The sequence below is a fragment of the Xiphias gladius genome, chromosome 5 (assembly GCF_016859285.1).
Source record: "Xiphias gladius isolate SHS-SW01 ecotype Sanya breed wild chromosome 5, ASM1685928v1, whole genome shotgun sequence".
Taxonomy (NCBI): Eukaryota; Metazoa; Chordata; class Actinopteri; order Istiophoriformes; family Xiphiidae; genus Xiphias; species Xiphias gladius.
Window position 1 is genome coordinate 13,668,605 of NC_053404.1, and position 15,000 is coordinate 13,683,604.

At 39.3% G+C, this 15,000-nt stretch overlaps 1 protein-coding gene across 13 annotated transcripts in view; it reads left to right on the top strand.

Moving 5' to 3' along the window:
• Window positions 1-2,077: 2,077 nt before the first annotated feature.
• Window positions 2,078-15,000, top strand: part of qtrt2 (queuine tRNA-ribosyltransferase accessory subunit 2) — a 21,999-nt gene continuing 9,076 nt past the window's right edge. For 2 of the 13 annotated variants that reach the window (XR_005707455.1, XR_005707456.1), the window contains exons 1-9: window positions 2,378-2,393; window positions 2,638-2,866; window positions 2,964-3,019; window positions 4,596-4,672; window positions 5,855-6,061; window positions 7,084-7,283; window positions 9,283-9,452; window positions 12,973-13,090; window positions 13,241-14,265. Coding sequence is in view for 11 of the 13 variants with exons in the window: in XM_040126749.1 (XP_039982683.1) it covers window positions 2,390-2,393; window positions 2,638-2,866; window positions 2,964-3,019; window positions 4,596-4,672; window positions 5,855-6,061; window positions 7,084-7,283; window positions 9,283-9,452; window positions 12,973-13,090; window positions 13,241-13,493 (1,314 nt within the window). In the remaining 2 variants the exon portion in view is untranslated. The other 11 variants (XM_040126750.1, XM_040126752.1, XM_040126756.1 and 8 more) reach the window with 11 other exon arrangements.

Here is a 15,000-nt window from a genome sequence, read left to right on the forward strand (position 1 = left end):
CTGCATGCCTTTGGTTTGCCATAGATTAAAACAAAGAAGCTAGGAAAAGAGCTGAATTCTTGCTTATTCTACAAACATCTCCTAAAATGGCCTGGACAAAATGATTGGTAGAGAGGCTTAGTGGCCATAAATAAGTGGATTGTAGTTATATTTCAGGCAGACTATTGTTTTCAATTAGTATTAGTATCTTCAATCTCATAATCAGTCTTCCAATCTTATAATCATTCATTACGATTTAAATGGAGAAAAGTCCTTAAGGTGCTATTTGTTATCATGGGCACCACACTGAACATGGACAGTAGAAAGGAAAGGAGAGAGTTTTCTGAGGAGATAAGGAAGAAAATATTTTCCAATCAAGGTCGAGGTAAATGCTTCAAGACCATTTCCAAGCAGCTTGATGTTCCTTTGACCACAGCAGTGAAATTCTGGAAACATACTGCCCAGTGCCACAGAGCTCTGTCTCATTCACAGTCAGTCATGGCTCCTCCAACAGTTTAATGACCAAAAACATACATCTAAAAGAACGGGTGAGAAGAAAACACTTGACCTTTCTGAAGTGGCCTGTTATGACTCCCAATCTTAATCCAATTTGAACATCTATGGAAAGAGCTGAAACTCGCAGTTGGGAGAAGGTACCCATCAGCCTGAGAGAACTGGGGCAGTTTACTCAAGAAGAGTGTGCCAAACTACCAGCCTAGAAGTTTTGCTGTCTCATTAAGAGCTAGAGAAAGAATTTTATGGCTGTGATTGTCTCAAAATGATCTTATACAAAATATTAGATTAAGGGCATGTATCATTTAAAATATGTTACATTTAAAACCAAAAGCTACCTGTCTTTTCTATTTTGGAATCGCAAAAATTTGATGCCAATAACTTTTTTCAATTTCCGTTTATTTCCGAGTGTAATTGTGTTTTTTCTTTTTTTTATTGGAAGGGCACCAACCCTTTCAGCCATGTCTGTATATACACACAGCTGCACCAACACACAAGTTCTTCTCACCTTCCTCCACTGATAAATACACCATTCTTAACATGCATCTGTTATTGAAAGAAAAATAATTTCAAGTTTAGTTGATGCTGTTTGTAGGCGAGACTGCGAGGCCCATGTAAATGCTGGTCCCATGGTCACCTTTGCCTGCTTGAAAATGCCTGGGCAAGCTCACAGAGACCTTGAACTGCAGGAGTGGTGTGAAAATTGAGGGCTGAGCCAATGCCTGATGTATGCGAATTATTTCCCGGCAAAGCATAACCATTGCCTTAAATCAGTAGATTACTTCAAAATCATTTCCGAGATATCCAGAGGGTAGTGCTTTACTAGCAACGATTCAGCTATCACTATCTCAGGCTGCAGGCATGTAATTATCTAAGAGAGGCCTTCTGTATGACATTTCTAAACTGTCCCCTGACACAAGCCATGAGTCCATACATAGCATTAACAGTGATGTGCTTCTTCTTCATTCATAAATCCAATATGGCCCTTTTTACAATTATGTTTAATCACACTAGGGAATTTGATAATCCTGGGGAAAAGTCCTAAAAAATGAAAATAGACTGAAATTTTTTTATGTTTTCCCTTTAGATAAGAGAAAGTGTTGAGGGGAACACCTTGGAATTAATATCTAGAATAGGCAGCCACAATTTAATATCTGTGTCGACCTCTCTGTTTAACATAAATACGAAGACTAAACTTACCTTGTCTGCAGATGTTTTACTCTTGCCGAGGCTCCTCCACCTAAACAGGTGAGGATTATGACCTGGGAATGTCATCATCTGTTTATTTAAAAAACTTTTACCTCGGCTACTGTAATGTGGTCCCAACTATCATTACAGTATCTTTTACCAACAATATACGCCAACCGTAAACAAAAAACGTATATCAACAAAAAGTGTTTCAGAAGTCATTACAACGAGCCCTGGCAAAACGCAAGAGCTATACACATAACCGCCATCGCTTGGGGCCACATAGGATTTTGGGTAATGTAGTAAATTAACCATCTTTCTTGGTTAATTGTCGCACAAACGAAGCATTTCAGGACTACGTGTCCCAATAGACGTTGTTTGTCTCCGGTAACCATAGCAACTGTGTTCTCCTCCATAAATGAGCCAAAAACTATGTTCATATGGTGAGAAAATATGAAATAAAGATTTAAAATAATCCAACAGAAACACTTTTAAAATTATGAATATTTTATTTTTAAAAAAAGGTTGCACGACGCATTTTGCAGTTTTCTATGTGCCCCTGCGGCCGGTGAGGACGACATATTTCCGCTTGTAGTTCCTGTCGTGCAGTGAGTTTTGATGGTAAGCGAAAGAAAGATGCTCTTAAATTTAAAAAAAAAAAAAAAAAAAAAGTATATCATTAGAACCAACCAAACCAACACAGCTGTGAATGCGTAGGTGTTCTTAAATTTTGTCATTTACGAGCAGTAAACATCTCAAGCCGGCAAACGCTTGCATAAAGTCGTAACACGTGAGTGGAAGGCTAGTTAGCTACGTGGCTAATTCACGTCCTGTTTTACTACAATCTCTTTGTAGCTAACGTTAGCTCACCGGTATCACTGTCATTCAAGCGACATTACAATTACAAAGGACGGTTAGACATTGTCGTGTCGTCATTTTAGTGACTAATTTCAACAGCAGCTACTCGTATGGCTGGCAGCAGGATGAAGCTGGAGCTGTCCCGGGTGGTTCAGGAGAGAAGTCGGCTGGGTGTCCTGAAGGGGCTCGGCAGGACGGGACAGCACTCCTTGGAGATCCCGGGGTGTGTGCTGTACACACACTTTGGCACAGTCCCCCACCTCACCCAGGACACACTACACACCCTGAGCAACCTCCCCTCTGTCACTCAGGTCACCCTGTCCAATATGTAGGTAGAACTCGACACACACACACACACACACACACACACACACACTAAACTCTTTCTGAAATCTAACTTGCATCCTCATCACTTTTCCCTCTAGAGCAGAGCACCAAGAGGTGTTGGAGGAGTTTAAGGATGGATTCAGGAAGTTTGCAGGTACTTTAGTTAAGTTAATTTTTTTTTTTTTTTTTGGTAAAACGTATTTTCCTCTTCCTCTCTCCACAGAGTAATCAGGAGGAGACAGGAGTGGAGTTGATACGTTTGTTAAGCAGACTAAACAGCATTGATTAGACAAATTATGATGACACCCAGTGCTATTCCTGTGTATATTCAGTATTGATTAAGAATTAGAAGCTTTTTAACTAACTGAAAATCATGAAGGGTTGTATTGATATGAATGCAGTATAACTTTATTTAAGGCCATTTAATAAAGGCACCAAACTAAGTAGGCATAATCAAAAATATACATAAGTGTGTTAAACGTTTTCCTTCATTTGTTACAAAACACTGGACCAGCTATGGAAATTATTTATAACTCAGTCAATTGAAACCTGAAAAAACTTATAAATGCTTCCACACTATGAACATGATGCTGTATGTCAAGTAGCAAAATACAGTATATCATATGACAACAGTAACCACTCAGTGCTGAAATGCTATTTTTAAAAAAGTATGGCATATTAACAGATTTCTGTGTTGTGATTGGAAGTTCCTTTTTGACCATGGAAACAGCACTTTGAGTATAAATATCTTTCTCAGGGTTGTCTTGTTTCTCTCTCCTTTAATGGACTAGTCAATATGTGTCTGCTGAAAAAAATTAATTTTAAAATGTGCTGTGTTCAGATTCTAACCATCCTTTGACTGAAATACCTTTGGTAATCATTTAATACACATCTGGCTTTCCCGCTGTCAAAACAACAAGTAAAATTTGATCTGAACACCTCATCTCCAAAGCAAAGATTTGGATGCTTTAAAGGAGGAAAGGGATGGGTTGTTTAACTATTTTGAATTAATTTTGTTACTGTTCTGCTCCACTGTGGTTGTCATTTAACCCTCTGTATTAGTCATTTTCAAATAACAACCACATCAGAGGAACCTCTGCCAGGCTCAAAATCCTGTATTGGTGTGACTAGTTGATTAATGTAAATGTCACGTGTGCATGATGCATGGAGCTAACTTACATGCGTGCTTCTAAATATACAGTATGTTGAGTTCAATTTTGAAAAGCTGATTAGCTCCATGAGCCTGACTAAAAAGTAGTGCTGTTCTGACTAATATTTATATAATTGCTCCAGCAGAGTGACCTCATTTGGCTTTGCAGTACAACAGTAGCTGTGGTGCTAAGCTTTACCCTGCCTCAGGCAACCAAATTTGAAATTAGAAATGTAATCACCGTAGCGTCATTTGTTGTAAACTGTCAGGGGATTACTACAGTGCTGTCTCTAAAGTCCCAAAAGTGGAGGGTAGTGATTGAATAACTAGAAATGATAACAGCGTTTGCTACTATTAAGCCTTTTGTTTTCTCACCTTTTGATCTTCTGCCGCGGCTGGGTTTGATGATAAGGCTACACCTCATTCCTCTTTCCAGACTTAGTCATCACATTACCATGTAGTAATGAAACGTCTCGCTCCGTCACTTTGTTTTGTGTTTGGCCTTCGCTGACTGGAACTCTTTGTCAGGTTTTGTTATCTGTGAGTGATATACATTGATTTTGGGTTTTGTTCTTTGCAGGTCTTCATGATACTTTATTGTACTGCTCGCTTCACGACCCTGCGGCCCCCTTCCCGACAGGTTATACTACTAACAAGGTAGGATTAGGTTTTTTGCTTAAAGGAATAGTTCAACATTTTAGGCTTCCACTTATTTGTTTTTATTTTGCCGAGAGTTAGGTCAGAAGATTGATACCACTCTCATAGCTGGAGCCAGTTAACTTACTGTTGCTTAGCATAAAGACTAGAAACAGGGGGAAACAGCTAGCCAGGTAACAAAATCTAACAAAATCCTCCATCCAGCACTCTGAAGGTCTCTAATTAACATGTTATATTTTATTTGTTTACAAAACTGAAGTGAGAAAGAAGTTGTGGTTTTTACAGGGGGTCATGGCTATTTCTTGACCGGCAACCAGCAGAGAGTCACTACTCCTGTCCAAAAAATAGTTTGGCACATAATACCCCATAAAACCACAACTTCATTGCTTTCATGTTTTGTTTTGTACAGATTAAAGAAACAAAATACAACATATAAGCTAGTGAGCTTTATAGGTGCTGGCAGGTGGATTTTGTTACCTTTGGACTGAGCCAGGCTAGCTGTTTTCTCCTATGTCCAGTCTTTGTGCTAAGCTAACTGGCTGCTGTGAGTTTGGTATTGATCTTCTCGCATAACTCTTCTCAAATAAGGAAGAAAGAATAAGATTAGGTATGATTTACACTGTCCGAGGATATCATTATCTCCAATGTCCATCGTGAATCAATGTCCGTAAATCAGTTTAGAAATAACAGAGAAAAAGGCTCTCCTTATAACACCAGAACCTGACTAAGGATTGTCACATTTTTAAGTTTTCTTCCGTATACAAGTAATCCAGTGATAGTTGTCTGTACATCCATGGCTACATTTCAAACAGGAACTGCTATTAGCTGATTCGGCATACTTTTTGTGACAATTTTGCAAAATATAATATAGTCTAAAAACACAGGGCTAAATTAGTAGTACACAGCTAACTAACTGACATCTTGGCAATATTATACCCACTGATCACATCCTCCCAACCCCCCAAATGATAGGAACTGTCGTAACAAAACTTAAAGCATGATTATTCCCCAAATTGAAGTAAGACAAAGAATAATAATAGGAGTGAAAAAATTCATTAATATTAACTTTTCCATGTTGCACCACAGTATATTTACTGACCGCATAACTGAAGCATCATAAAAGCTGTTGTTTTCAATCAAGTGTGTTTTCAAGTGAAAATGTCCTCTCTCGTTTGTTATTAGACAGTGTCAGTTTGGGGCAGCGGTGGTCGGATAGAGCTGACTGTGGCAAAGTTCATGGCTCTCCAGAAGACTGTGCAGCCGGACTGGTACCAGAGCATGGCAGACGGAGAGACGTGGCAGAACACCTCTCGCAAACGGGTTCGAAAGTCTGTGGATCGAACTCTTGCCCACTTGGACGAGTGTCTTCTGGTGCACCAAAATTCACAGGTACACGCACATTGGAAAGTTACTAAACAAAGACTGCCGTTCTCTTGCTCTGTATACTCTATTTTTGTGAATCAGAGATGCATGGCATGAATACACAAGACAAGGATTTATGTTTGGCAATTTTGTTGTCGCAGGGGCTGCTGTTCAGCTGTGCTATGGCTGCAAACAACGTGAGATTAGCAGGAACACATTATTAGTAGGTACATACATTATAAGCAGGTGTGTCAGGGCTCAGCATCAGGCATGACTTATGAAATCACCTGTTTCTTTCATTTAAATGCAATGTAGCGCTACTTCATTTCATGATAGAGAGATCAGAGTGGGAAGGATTCATATGAAGAGGTACAGGAGATGGGGAATTGTCATGACTAATACATATGACACCTTCACTCAGCTACCCTTCATAGGAGATAATATATTTTTAACTATATTGCTCTAGTCCAAGGTGAACCACAGCTTCATTCATTTTTTGTTTGCATCAGTCTGCAAGTGCCAGAGTTTTGTGTATTTTTTAACATATTTTATGTGATTCTGTGTCTTACCTGTATGTCTTTGCTAAATGCTGCATTTATCTGCTTCTCTGTGGGGTTTTTTTTATTGCTAAGCTATAAACTGAATATCCCCCTGGGACAATAAATGTAAAATGTAGAATGATGTTAAGCAAACAGAACTGACAGTGTACTGCAGCAAAATTGTTGACATCAACATTGTATTGAGTGAGTTGCTTGTTTTCTGCCGAGTACAGTCAACGTCATGTCTAGTCATCAAAATCCAGATAGCCTCTGGCAATAATAAAACTTTTTATTTTTTTGCACTTGAGGAAAATTTTAATTTGCCCCTGCAAACCTCGTCATGCCCTATGTGTGGTTAGAAAATGGAGTCCTAATCTGTTTAACACATATGATAAGTTGGGTTTCAGCGGAAACGTTTCCTCTTTCTCCTTCTATTTCTTGCTGTTCTTTCTACCTAGCGGGATTTTTGTCTGTCAGCAGTTTAATCACAGACCTGTCTATCATTGCCAGGAGTTAAAGGGAGTGAAGGTGTTTGGCGTTGTGGAGGGAGGAGACATCCTGGAGGAGAGGGTGCGCTCGGCCAGGGAGACAGCCAAGAGGCCAGTGGCAGGATTCTGCCTGGACGGCCTCCAGACGGGCTCCATGGAACAGGCCCTGAGGACCCAGCTCATCACCGCTGTGACCAAAGAGCTGCCTGAGGACAAACCCAGGTCAGCGCTCCTCATGCTTGCATGAGAAAAGTGTGTATTGATTACTGTTGTAATGGAATTTTTTTCAAACTAATCATACACTGTCCTCCAGTGTTTAATTGAAAAGTAGTCATTAAGGACAGTCAATCAACTAGAACCAAACAAAAAAAGAGTACTGGAAAAAAAAACACTCCCCTCTGTGTTGCTCTCTTATTCATTATCTTGACATATATTAGAAAAGTGTAACAGAAAGGTTTGCCTTGTATTTATGCAAAAAAAAAAAAAAAAACAGGCACTGGCTTTAACTACAACCTGAACACAACAATATGGGATAAAAACCAAGTTTACATTAAAAATCTAAACCTCACTTAGATCTAACTATTGCAGATACATGAATAGTCAATGTTGGAACATATTTAAATCTAGCAAAGATATCCAGTGATCCAACTTTCAACCCTGATGACCTGGAAGCGTTTTTATAAGTCTATACTAAGGAGTGCAGTTTTCTTCGTATTGACAGAGATGTGTCGATTAATGATCAGTCATTCTCTCCTTTTAATAAAAATGTCCATCACCATATTTAAAGTATTATTTCCTTGATTTTTGTTTGGTCTATAACATTAGAACATGTCCAATCAGAGTGTCCCAGAGTTCAGTGTGATCACTTCTAATGTCTTGTTTTGTACGCAAAAAGTCCAGCACCCGAAAATTTTAAATTTACAGTGATATAAAACAGAGAAAAGCAGCTACCCAATGTTTAGTTTACATTTCTCTAACAGTGTAATGTAAACACCTCTTAAATTTAAAAAAAACAAAAAAAAAAAATCACAATATTGACTGGAAAGCATCGTGTTTAAAGAATTCTTGGTGGAGACAGGTATTTTCCCCTGTGAGTGTGTCAGATAACTGACAGTAAGGAGAGCATGACATAATCTTGTTTTAAGATTAAAACTCTGAAATCACACATAGAAATTATAAATTATTTATTTGCCAATTGTGAAACCTCTGACAAAAGATTAGGGATGGTTGCTTTCTTCCATTTTACATTATTAATGGAATTAGAGCTGAAAGAATTAGTCATTCAACAGAAAGTTAAGATGCAGCTATTTTGATAATCAGTTAATCATTGTAATTTTTCAAGAAAAAAACCCCAACCATTCTCTGGTTCTAGTATCATCTGGAACCAGTCCTAGCTGACATTGGGTAAGAGGCGGGGTACACCCTGGACAGGTCACCAGTCTAGCACAGGGCTGACACTTAGAGACAAACAACCATTTATGCTCACATTCACACCTAAAGGGATTTTAGAGTCGCCAATTAACCTAACCTTGACTGTGGGAGAAAGCCGGAAAACATTGCAAACAGTCCTATTGTTTCTAACTAGAATGATTACACTCACAAAATATAGTCCCCTTTAAAGGCACATTGATAAACTCACCCAAGAATTTGTTGGTTCTCCCAACTAAATCACCCTTTCAGAGCTTCTTCCCTTGACATTGTTCCACAAGAGCAATTCTGTCCTGGAGGTGATGGACGAGCTCTGGTTGTGGCTCTGAGTTAGAGCGAAATTACCTGTGAGGAGTGGTAGTCTGTATCCAGGAGCTCCCTGTGAGCTTTGCTAAGTTTGCTTGTGAACAGGCTCATCTCGAATACCGTGGGACACCGTCCCCGCTGGTTGTTCTGGATGTTAAAAGAAGCTGCTTCGTACTGGAAAGTTGAGTGGAGTCCTCATCGAATGCCAAATTGGGCTTGACCTTTACGCCTGCATACAGTCAGAGGGAACTAGTTAACTGAAACCGAAAGAAGAGCGAAAGCATAAACACACAAGGCTGCACATGTTGTTACAGAGAAGAGAGAGGCTGCTGCTGTATGTGTATGTTTCTTGTCTAGCAATAATATGTTGTAGATTTTTGTGTGTGTTACCTTAATGTTTATGATTTCTTTAATTATTAATTCAGTGCTGTGCTGTTTCTTCTGTTTTTGTGTGTGTTTGTTGACTGTGTTTGTGCGGGACTTTTAGACTGCTGCAGGGTGTAGGACGACCGGATGAGGTGCTGGCCTGCGTGGAGGCTGGTGTTGACCTATTTGATAGTTTCTTCCCGTTCCAGGTGACGGAGCGAGGCTGTGCTCTTTGCTTCAGCTTCGACATCTCCCTGGACCTAGAGTGCGCAGGTAGAGCGCCCCCTGCAGGTGTGGTGAATAGCTTTACTGAAGAGTAGTTTTATTACGTTTTTATTTCAAGTTACGTCATTTAGGAGGTAAATAAATATGCCAGACAAAGCAAAACTAAATGAATGAAAGAAAGTTTAACTTAATTGGCTGTTGTGGTACGGTTACAGGTATTGTATCAATTTATTTATGTGGTTCCTCAGCAACAAATTCCATTAATTAAAACTCCTTCATAAAAATTATTAACAATAAATAAGCATTTTATTGTTAATCATTTCATATTCATTGTCTTCTCTTGTATTCTAGCCTCTTCTGTTTAAAAATGCATACAGACTCTTAGGCGCCAACCTATGGTGCTGTCATTCTATTTTCAGACACGTTGCATTTAAGTCAAAGCACACACAGGTTTAATTACAAATGTTAAAAGGGGAAAGGGGCTAAAAGAACATTTTGAAATTTGACAGCACTTAATTTCATATTTTCACAATTTTTCTCTTGTCAAACCAAATGACCTTTTAAGGTAAAGCAACCTCGCCCAAAACCACAAAATGACTGTATTAAACACAAGTGTGATGAAGGGAATATCCGAAAAAGATGGAAAACAGTGGCATTTCTCTTAATGAGCTTGCAAAATGTACCTAGGGCAAACTAACATGTCATTGTATAATTTGGGAATTTGTTTAGGTGGTCTCTCTCGCCAAATAATAATGAAACCCGAATGAAATGTAAATGGGGTTGGAAATATGATTCCTCTTACCGTGATCGTTTGCCTAGCATTGTTTCTGTGCATAAAAGAGTTATGGACAAAGCAATGAGAAAAGATTTCTCGGTGTAAATACGCTGAAATGTCATGAGCACGGTATGCATGTTACAAAGCCAGGAGGAGACACTACTTTAATGTTTTTAATCATACAGAGTCGTGGTTAACTGACAAAAGGACTCAGCAGACTATTAGAGATGCAAAATAATTAGGCTAGTGGGCCTATGTTCATTTCTGTAGGAGGGGCCTGTGATGTTGAGTTGAAAATGCTTACAGAGTTAATGTTCCAGGTTCATATACAAATGTAAAGGGGCATTCATCTCAAAGTAGAGATTTTCTCTTATTACACCATCTTTAATCAGACTTAAATGATTCAGCGTAAGAACCTCTGTGAAGCAGAGTGTCCTCAGTAAATAAAACAACCCTTCATCTGCTTTCGATTTGGTGAGCAAAAAGGCAAAGTCTGACTGCTGTGTGAGCCACTTTTCACACAATTAAAGGAACAAAGTGTGTTTCTGTGTGTGCATGTGGTGATACATATCGCCCAGCAGATGAGGGATTGATTTTGCATCAAAATCAGATTAGTAAAATTATGTGTGTGTTTGTTTGTGTATAGGGGCTGATGTGTATTATCTAGCCCCAGGTAAGTTGAAATAATTGGGTGTGGAGAAATTCAGCTGGTGAAATGAAATCAGTTGTGTATATAGCAGCTCCTATAAGTTAACAATTAAGTCTGGGCCTGTTGTTAGGATTGTTGTCCAAGTGGAAAGCTAAAGAAGTGTTATAACAAGAGCTGTGGGAAATGCACCGACTCAGCCCACTGTAGACCTTTGTGCTTCATTAAAAAGTCGCATTAAACTGGTCTGACAGACAGTGAAGCTTCAATTGTCAGAGAGCACTAATCGATTTTGCACAGGGAGCATAGTGGAGTTCAGTGGAGGTGAAAGCAGTGATGGTGTCAAACCTAAAGAGAAATTCTAATTCCCCTTTCAGCCAATTACAAAGCCCCTTGGGGGGGTGGGAAGGGTAGGGTGATGGTGGGGGAGTCGACACCGACACTTCCAAGTTAAGGTCCTTTTTGACATGGCAGACCATATACTAATTCACTCCTCTCCTTCCTTCCTTCTCACCCTTCCCAAGTTTTCCTGCATCACCCTCTTCCTTTCTCCATTTTTAAAACTTCTTCTCTTCAACATTCAGTCTTTCTTTTCTCCCCTTACTGCACTTCATCCAACGATTCTACCCTACAGAGCTTAAAACACGGTAACTGTTTATTTTGACAAAATTGAATCTGACCTTGTGACATTTGTTTAACCATACAGAAATTATTATGCTATAGAAATGCAAATTTTGGAGGAAAAACTGCATGTCATATTTGTAAGAACTAGAAAACAGGTAAAAACCAAACTGCAGTGACTGCACTCCGGCTAGGTATGGCTAGCGGGAAAGACAGCCTCAGCTAAAGCCAATTTTTCTACTTTTCCCCTTTGTTGAAAAATCAGTTTTGATCCTCCAAGATCTTAGTAATTGAGTTTGTTATGCCGCATAAATAAGGCAGTAGCAAAATATAATCATAATAGAGAAAAAAAGCAACACCCAATAAATTACTCCTGCTAAAAGCTAATTAACCTAGCTTAGCAGAGTAGCGGTATGCGTCGTCTCTATAGTCTCTGACCCTGATGAAATTGAGATCATTTGAGCTGGTTAAGCTATCTTCAAATCACATATTAAATGTATTTAATTAAAGATTAATATATTATATAGCTAATGAATTCAAATACACAAGAAAGTTGAAGATGAAATAAGACCACATTTTGTTTGTGAATATGTTTTCAACGGAGGCTTTAGATGTCCAAGCACTGAGTGCCGTATCCAAAATGTTGTTGTTGTTTTTTTTATTTATTGTTTTGTTTGTTTGTTTTTTGTTTTTGTTTTTTGTTTTTTTTAGACAATGATTAATAATATGTCTAAAAGGCATACAATTAAGGGTTACAATTATCTGTTTCATAGTTTTGCAAAGTAGCTTTCAAAGTTAAAACACTTTCTAGTCAACGTCGGTTTCTGTAGTTCCTCCTCTGCCTTTTTATGGCCGAGTTGCTCTTCAGCACAAGTTACTTCTCCCTCCTTTATATCTTATCTGCACTGGTCAAGCCTCATTTTGTCCCTTTTATTCTAATGATTATCACCCCATCCTGAAGCTTCATACCGCCCCCCGCGATAAAAATTTCCTCTTTATGCTTTGTTTATACACTTTGTTGCTGCCTGCTTCACTGAACTCAGTTTCCGCTAAACCCATTTTGTCTTATTGTTGCCTTTTAATTTCCATGTTAAATCACTTGCATCGTTATGGACTACTTTCTTCCTTTTTCTGTTTCCCCCTTCCCTCTCTTTTTCATCTTACTCATATCCCCTTTGTCTATAACTGGCCTGACAGCTTGGTTTGTCAAAAGACGACCCTTCATCAGCTCTAGTTACTTTTCTCCATTCTCATTAGATTAAGTGAAGTCAATTTGCAGTGAACCACCATCTGTGTAAGACAGGCTTTGGTAGTGAGAACATAGTCACTAAGTAATTATATTATGATGGTGGAGAGAATATAGAACACAGCAGTGTTTAATAGGGGTCAAGCTACAGTATGCGTTGGCATTTGATTCTTGCTGCCGGGCTGACAGAGTGCCGCAGTTCTGTATATAGGGGCTTATTTTCTGCTAAAGGATGAGAATATGATGTGAATAGTTTGTGGTTTGCTGGGATTAATGAGATGTACATATGTTGTTGCAGTGCTGGAGCTCAACGATGATGAGAGGGACACAGCAGGGGAGACACAACAGAGCGGAGATCTTAATCTTGATGATCAAACACAGATGACATCCTTTGAGATCAATCTTAAAGACAAAAGGTTTGTGGCAGGTTTTGTAAAATCACAAAGGGTTTTATAAGCAGCAGTGCTTGCAGAATCTTTGCTTTCATGTATTTCTTGAACACTTAATTTACATTTAGGATGCCTGTTCATGAATTCCACTTAAGCTTACTTTGAACTTCTATCCAGGTACCGGGATGACTTCAGGCCCCTGGTGGAGGGGTGTGGCTGCTACTGCTGTGAGAACCACCAGAGGGCGTACCTGCACCACCTGCTGGTGACCAACGAACTGCTGGCCGGAGTCCTGCTCATGATCCACAACACAGCACACTATCACGGCTTCTTCAGCACCCTGAGAGAGGCTCTGAGCAATGATAAACTGGATCTCCTCAAGAGACGGGTACTTAGGGAGAGAGGCGGGCAGAGAGAGAGGAAGGATTAAGATGGATAAATCGGAACGATAGGAGAGGGATTGATCTTGCTCTTCCTTCAAAGGATCGCTAGACTGACTTGCCAGAAGTAATCAAAACTCTATCTTGCTCTTCCCAATCCAGGTAGAGGATGAACTGTGATGCTGCAGAGACCTTGAGACTGAGTCATTCCATATGTCGCTAAAGTCATGTCTCTCAAGCATGTTTAAAAGAGGGGGGATTAAAAGAGAATGCAGATCAAGACAACCATTTGATGTTTGTGTCCCGGTTTTATATCAAGAAGACTGCTCCCGTTAAGCTTGTGTATTGATCCCAGCAGATAAGGTTAGGTGGCTCAAGAGGGAAGCGAGCTGGATAAGAGTCGAGTGAAGTTACTGTATATTTTAAAAGTCGTGTATAATAAGATTTCCATGAGGCTTTGTTTGTCCTTTTTTCATTTCATACGCTATTGATCTGTTTTCATCAAGCATTCGTCTTTCTCCATGAATATTTTCAATTTTTCAGTTGGAAATCTCTCATAGCTTCTCTCACACGTGTAGATTGGCTTCCTGTAGTTTTCAACTTGACTGACTAATTAACATTTATGATAAGACTGTGTTTTGCATTAAACTAGTCCACGCTGCTCTCAACATGCAGCTGTGGCAGGTTTTGGGTTTCAGGGAGGTTAACTGAAGGATTGAGCTGACAACTCCACCATTCCTGCTGCTGAGAAAGGATAAAGATCAGATAAAGATACAGGTCCCTACTGTCTACCATGCAGTGAGGGAGGGAGGCTTTTTGAAGGTGAGGGGATATAATTGACTGCCAAACCGTTCACATGTGTGTGGGGGACAGGGGACAGACTGAGAGAGAGAAGAGTGTGACAGATTTATAGAACAGCAATGAGGATTTTTGTTGGACTTGTGGGTTACCTTAACCGCATCAAGCATTATAAAGAAGTAGGTTGGAGGATTTGCCGTTGTCAATAGGTGGGCACTGTGCAGAAATGCCTAAGAAATATAGGCATAAAATTAGTTGAAAAGAAAGAAAGATGAACACTTGGAACTTTATTAATGGCTGTAGGGAAAATGGGCAAAAACTTAAACAAGTAGTGACCTCTAGACTATATTTATTTTAAGGTTTAATGGGATGGCAGTAGACACAAGTTAGTGTGGAAAAGGGTGTAAAGTCAATCCCCCACATTAGCTGGTAAAAATAGAAAAGGTAGTGACTGGCTGTTGCCCTCCTTTCTCTTGATAACTGGTATTGATATTTTATTCAGAAACTGTTTCAGTGGAGGTGTTCAGCAGCTTACGAATCAACAGTTTCCTTGTGTGAATGCATGTCTGATGAAGATTTATATAAAAGCATGCTGCGCTAATCCACCCCTGATAAATATGCACTATTATAAAAAAAAAAGGTTTGAATCTGGTTATTGTAATAATTAGGCAGCTTTGAAGCTGTTGCTAATGACTGTTGAGTGAAATTGCCCCTAATAGGTGTAGACCAGTGGACTCTAGCCGATTATTTGCTTAGAGA